At 38.8% G+C, this 5,924-nt stretch overlaps 1 protein-coding gene across 1 annotated transcript; it reads left to right on the top strand.

The window, feature by feature from the left end:
• The first annotated feature begins 477 nt into the window (after nucleotides 1-477).
• LOC122641735 (bZIP transcription factor TGA10-like) lies at nucleotides 478-5,515 on the top strand. The gene is made up of 11 exons (XM_043835026.1): nucleotides 478-747; nucleotides 880-983; nucleotides 1,466-1,539; nucleotides 1,666-1,803; nucleotides 2,042-2,110; nucleotides 2,224-2,283; nucleotides 2,422-2,499; nucleotides 2,587-2,668; nucleotides 2,751-3,022; nucleotides 3,643-3,882; nucleotides 5,215-5,515. Exons 1-11 carry the CDS (start codon nucleotides 605-607, stop codon nucleotides 5,362-5,364), a joined length of 1,410 nt encoding a protein of 469 aa, XP_043690961.1. The 5' UTR covers nucleotides 478-604; the 3' UTR covers nucleotides 5,365-5,515.
• The last annotated feature ends 409 nt before the right edge of the window (nucleotides 5,516-5,924 follow it).

Here is a 5,924-nt window from a genome sequence, read left to right as displayed (position 1 = left end):
TTCTGTATAGAAGATTTTGGGTTTACCATAACAAAAATGGATTAAGAAATCACCTTGGGGCCAATCCCCATCCCCTAATTCCCCCAAAAAAATGAAAAAGGGTGTAGGTGTAATTTTGACTTAAATATATAGAGATAGAGAAGATCAGACAAGAAATCGAAAGGCGGTTTCCGGTAGACCCCAAAAAGCAGTTTTCACCTTCCCCCAAAGCGGTTCTCTCAGGTCTACGGTGGTTTTTGTCCGGGTGAAGAGATGGAAGGAGGAGGGAGAGAGAGACAGATACAAAGACTTGGATAGAGAAAGAGTGTTTGTTTACTATGGTACTCTTCCATAACATTTAAACTCTCTTTAATTATCTCTCAAGATTTTCTGTTTGGTTTTATTCTTGAGAGAGAGAGAGAGAGCAAATTAAGAAGCTTTGTCTTTTGCTTCTTTGCATTAAACTCAATTCATTCTATTCTTCTTTAATTGTCTCTCTCTGTCTCTCTCCTTTGATCAATAATGATCAACATAGGCGAAAATAGAAGTTGGTTTCGCCTTTAATGGAGTTCTCAAGAGCTCCTAACACATAGTAGAAAGAAAGAAAGCTTGTTGTGGTTCGGTCATGGCTCTTAATAAAGGCAACTATCAAACCCAATTGCAACATCAACAACTACAACTGCAACTACAACAAGAACACCACCAGCAGCAGCAGAAGGAACAACAAATTTCTTACGGAATGATGCAATCATCATCTTCAAACTTCATGTAATCAATTATAAGAAGAGGAAGAAAACCTATTTCTTCATTTTTGATGAAATCAAGGAAAAAGATTTTGATAGGTGAAAAGCTAGACTCTTCTTAATTCTTCTTTGTTTGTGTGTGTTTTGTGTCAAACAGAAGTAAAGATAGTGGAGCTTATGACTTGGGTGAATTAGATCAAGCCCTCTTTCTTTATCTTGAAGGACAAGAACCCCACTCTTCTTCAGTTCAAGAACAAAGACGTGAGTCTCTCTCTCTCTCTCTCTCTCTTTCTCTTTCTTTCTCTCTCTGTCTCTCTGTGTTGCAAGGACAGATTGCTGTTGGGATTGTTAAGAATCATGAGAAAGGCATGTTACCTGCAGATCGAATCTGTTTGTACTGTACTGTGTTTGACCAGATTCCTGCAAGAAGAAATGTGAAGGAAATCAAAAAAATTGAAACTTTCTTTTACTTTCCTACAAGGGTTTCTGAAGGGCTTTCCTCTTATGCTTTTATTTTGATATTTTCTTCTTTTTCCTGTTCTTTTGGACTGTGAACTGGTCTTGAATTCCTCTCAAAATATTCCTTTGTCCTGCAAAGGTACTACCCAAAGGGTATCAATTTCTTATTTTTTTCCTTTTCTCTCTTTCCCTCTCTCTCTCTCTCTCTGTCTCTCTCTCGTGTCTGTAAAGTTCAGTAGGTGTAATTTGCCCTAATTAATGCTAATAAGAATTTATGTTTGCAGAAAGCACAGGATTCAGGCCTCCAACTCTGAACATTTTCCCATCTCAGCCTATGCATGTAGAGCCATCTACAAAGGTATGGAGAGTTAATGTGAAAAGTTTCTTTCTAGCTTCTCCATTCTCTATATTCTGGAAGTGGTGGAAGATTCCTCCATATCTATAGAAGCTTGAGATGGTTGGTTCCATGCTTAATTTTGTGCAGGTTACTGCAATTGTTTCAACTCCTTCTCCAACAACAAATAGTGGTTCAAAGAGATTATCAGAACCATCCATGGAGTTGGCCAACCAAAGAACAGATCATCATGTCTCATCTCTACCTGAATCAGCAAAGACAGTCAAGGTAGGATTTTGAAATTTTGATCTAATTTAAAAAAACAAAAAAACACAAAACAAAACAAAAAAACCCACATAAAATAAGAACTAAAAAAAATAGATTTTTTTTTTTTTTGTTTTTTTTTTTGTTTTGGGTTCTTCTTCCACCTTACGTGGTCTCTGATATTTAAATATTTTAAGTTTATATTGTGAAAGATTTTTCTTTTAGAGAAGGTATGATTCTTGCCATTGGTTTTTCATGGCAGCGTGAAGGAAATCGAAAAGGGCCAACTTCAAGTTCAGAGCATGAAGGGCCAAAAACACCAGACCCCAAGGTGACTCCATCAACTTCTTTGTTTCTTTCTTTTCTTCCACTTCTAATTTCTTCCTCTTCTCTGCAAACACTGTTTAAATGAAACATTTTTGTTTTTAATTCGTTTGTGACCAGACACTTAGAAGGCTTGCTCAGAATAGAGAAGCAGCTAGAAAAAGCAGGCTAAGGAAAAAGGTTAGTTTTCTTTCTTAATTATTCTGTTCTCTTCTCATTCACATTTACAAAGATTTCAAATCTAGAATTGGGTTTTTTTCTTAACTGGGTTTTGTTATCATTCCTTCTTTCTTCTGGTCTTTTTTTACATTTTTACAGGCCTATGTACAGCAGCTGGAATCAAGTAGGATTAAGCTCACTCAGCTTGAACAAGAGCTCCAAAGGGCTAGATCTCAAGTGAGTAGTACATAATGAAGCTTTTTGATCTCTTAATGTCAAAGAGAGTGATTCCATTATTAATACAAATTGGGTTTTCTTGATTAGGGTATTTTTTTTGGAGGAGGAGGAGGAGGAGCCCTTTTAGGGGACCAAGGCCTCCCAGTTGGCATTAACAGTATAAGCTCAGGTATTAATTCCTTTCACCTCTACTTAATTCTTCAATTGAGACATAAATTTATGTTTCAAAACAAGTTAAATTATTGGTTTAGATGCGGCGGTTTTCGACATGGAGTATGCAAGGTGGCTCGAGGAACACCACCGGCTCATGTGCGAACTCCGAGCGGCGGTGCAAGAACACTTGCCGGAGAACGAGTTACGGTTATTCGTCGACAATTGTCTAGCACACTACGATGAAATTATGAATCTTAAGAGCATGGTATTGAAATCAGATGTGTTTCATATTGTTTCCGGCATGTGGAAGACACCAGCAGAGCGGTGCTTCATGTGGATGGGCGGATTCCGGCCATCGGAGCTTATCAAGGTAAGAACTTTAAACTCAAAGACCCATTCTACAATATCATTACTTTTCCTCTTTTGTCCTTAATTCCTAAAGAAGCTAGGAAGGTGGAGAAACGGAGAAAGGGTAGGTCTGAATTAGGTTTTTTGTCTCTAGGAATGGAAACACAAACGTAATGCATGAGATTAGGTGAAGGTAATATATACATATAAGGAAGTTTCATCATTTTAAGAAAAGAGAACGCGGCTTTTGTGTATTAGGGCTGACGTGGTACATCATCCAGGTGGATACTATATGGGTGGTCCACGTGGAAAGCCTCTCTTGTCCATGTCAGCACGTATAGTAAATAAGTAACTATCATGGATTTTGTAATGAGATGAGGTTGAAGAAGAGATATGATGAGATTCTATGGAAGGGAGGAATAGGTTTAATGCATGGGCGTATTATGTCCGGATAGTCGTGAGGATTTCCAATAAAAGGCTCTTTTTTGGAATCATTCCCTTCCTTGTTATAAAGGCTTGTTTGTTACTCCAATATTTGGTAGGTTGTATGGAAAGAATGCTAAGGCGCCGTGACTCTCTGTCTGTCTCTCTCTCTCTCTCTCTCTTTTTCTAATTGTTTTAGTTTCTATGTTGTGTTTGTAGATTATTGTGAATCATATTGAGCCATTGACGGAGCAACAGATTATGGGGATATGTGGGTTACAGCAGTCGACACAAGAGGCTGAGGAAGCTTTGTCGCAAGGGCTTGAAGCCCTCAATCACTCCCTCTCGGACACAATTGCCTCTGATGCGCTTAGTTGCCCTCCCAACATGGCCAACTATATGGGTCAGATGGCCATAGCCATGAACAAGCTCTCCACCCTCGAAGGTTTCGTCAGACAGGTATATAGTGTGGACCTCATATTGAGCACTTAGGTTGTGTTTGGTATATATGCATTTTCAGAATAAATTTTGGGTCCAGAACACATTTTGAAACCCAACTTTTTTATGGGCAAGAGATCTCTACTTATTCGTATGGCCTCTGTACAAGCACCTAGGCCAATGGGTGAGCATGCCTGGGTATCTATCCAAGGGGTAGAGACATCATCTCACGGTGGCCTGTGAGAGAGTGTAGGAAACACCACCAAGTGGAGATCTTTTTCCCTTTCTTTATTTTCTAGCGATTCAAAATATATAATAGACCCAAAATCTATTCCAAAAATGTGTACCAAACGTAGCCTTAAGTAACACTATCTACTCATCAAATTGCTAGAGGACATTTTCTTTTTTATTTTCTCACTTCATAATTTGTTCTAAACCTAGAATCTTTTCAAAAAATACATACCAAACATAGCCTCAAGTCACACGACCAAGGTGCTAGAGGATATTTCCTCACCGTTTGGCCTTTTATGGGTTTTTTTTTGGTACGGGCCTTTTATGGTTTAACCCAAGCAATTTAGATCATGGGGACAGTTCCCCTTAATCTCTATTATGCAGAGGGTGTAAAACTCATCTTTTGTATACCAGACCCACACCTCATGGACGATGTGAATGGAATGAAATCGTTCCCCATGTGGGGAGTGGATTTGGACTCTAACCCAAGTAATAACTGGTGTTGGGTTTGAATTGGCCCTTATCTACATTCTTCCCTTTTGGCAAAGAACCCGACCAAGCTGGCATCAAAAGACCAAATAATCAAGGTTTTAGTTCACGATATTGCCGTTGGTATCGATTCCTACTGATATCAATACCAATACCAATATCAGTCTGATTCGGGGGCTAACCGTATACGATACCAATAACTAAATCCATGCGAATAACTTTTATGGCTTGAAAAGAGTCTCAGATTTGGGATTTGCAAGATAACTATCAGACCTAATATCCAGAATTGACCTGACTTGTCCCGTGGATATCATATATCCACATCAATATGGAATTCCATCCTCTCAAGTGCGACCTGTGGATATCATATATCCACATCAATACGGATTTACATCCTCTCAAGTGCGGTGCACTGCCCAATGCACCTTTAAAGTGCATCGAATGGTGGCCACTACACTTGGGAGGATAAAAATCAAATGCACAACTGTGGTGCACTTTAAAGATGCACTGGGCAGTACATGCACAAATGGGATTTTAAATTTTTTTTTCCTCACTTAGGGTTAAGGGTTAAGGGTTAAGTAAGGGATTTAATTAGAAGTTAATGATGACGTTTATGTTTGGGATTACTTACAGGCGGATAATTTGAGGCAGCAGACACTGCATAGACTGCATCAGATATTGACGATCCGTCAGGCTGCGAGGTGTTACTTGGCCATCGCTGAGTACTTCCATAGACTCCGAGCTCTTAGTTCTCTGTGGTTGTCACGACCACGTCAAGAATGAATCACCCCGCCATCTCCAAAGTCTTCTTAAAATTCTCTTTTAAGTTGAACTTTAAAGGGATCCCCCCCTCTTCAAAGTTCCTTTTGACTCGATCAATCTTTTTACAATGGAGATGTATAGGTAGTTAGATTATAGAGATTAATAGAAAGCATTTTATGTCAAAGCAGGATTGGAAGATTGGCTTAAAGCTCTGTCTCTCTCTCTCTCTCTCTCTCTCTCTTTTTCTCTCTTTCTAGATCAAGAAATTGAGAAAGAGGTAATGATTTGGCAGCCTTTTCTGACCAAGGAATGAGGAAGAAAGTGAATGTTGAAGAGAGAATTGAACAACTCAAGAAGGCACCACAAGAAGAAGAAGAAGTGAGGAAAGGGATTGAGGAGAGAAAGGTTATAGTTTTTGATACAATTTTCTTAAAAGTCAGAACTTGAAGAAGAGAATTTCTTTGGGAGAGAAAGGTTATAGTTTTTGTTACAATTTTCTTAAAAGTCAGAACTTGAAGAAGAGAATTTCTTTGGGAAGGATTACAAAGTATGGGACGAGTGTGAGAGTCAAACTTCCATGT

Source organism: Telopea speciosissima, chromosome 10 (assembly GCF_018873765.1).
Source record: "Telopea speciosissima isolate NSW1024214 ecotype Mountain lineage chromosome 10, Tspe_v1, whole genome shotgun sequence".
NCBI classification, from domain to species: domain Eukaryota; kingdom Viridiplantae; phylum Streptophyta; class Magnoliopsida; order Proteales; family Proteaceae; genus Telopea; species Telopea speciosissima.
Note: the sequence above shows the minus strand (reverse complement) of the source record. Positions and strands in the feature narration are given on the sequence as shown.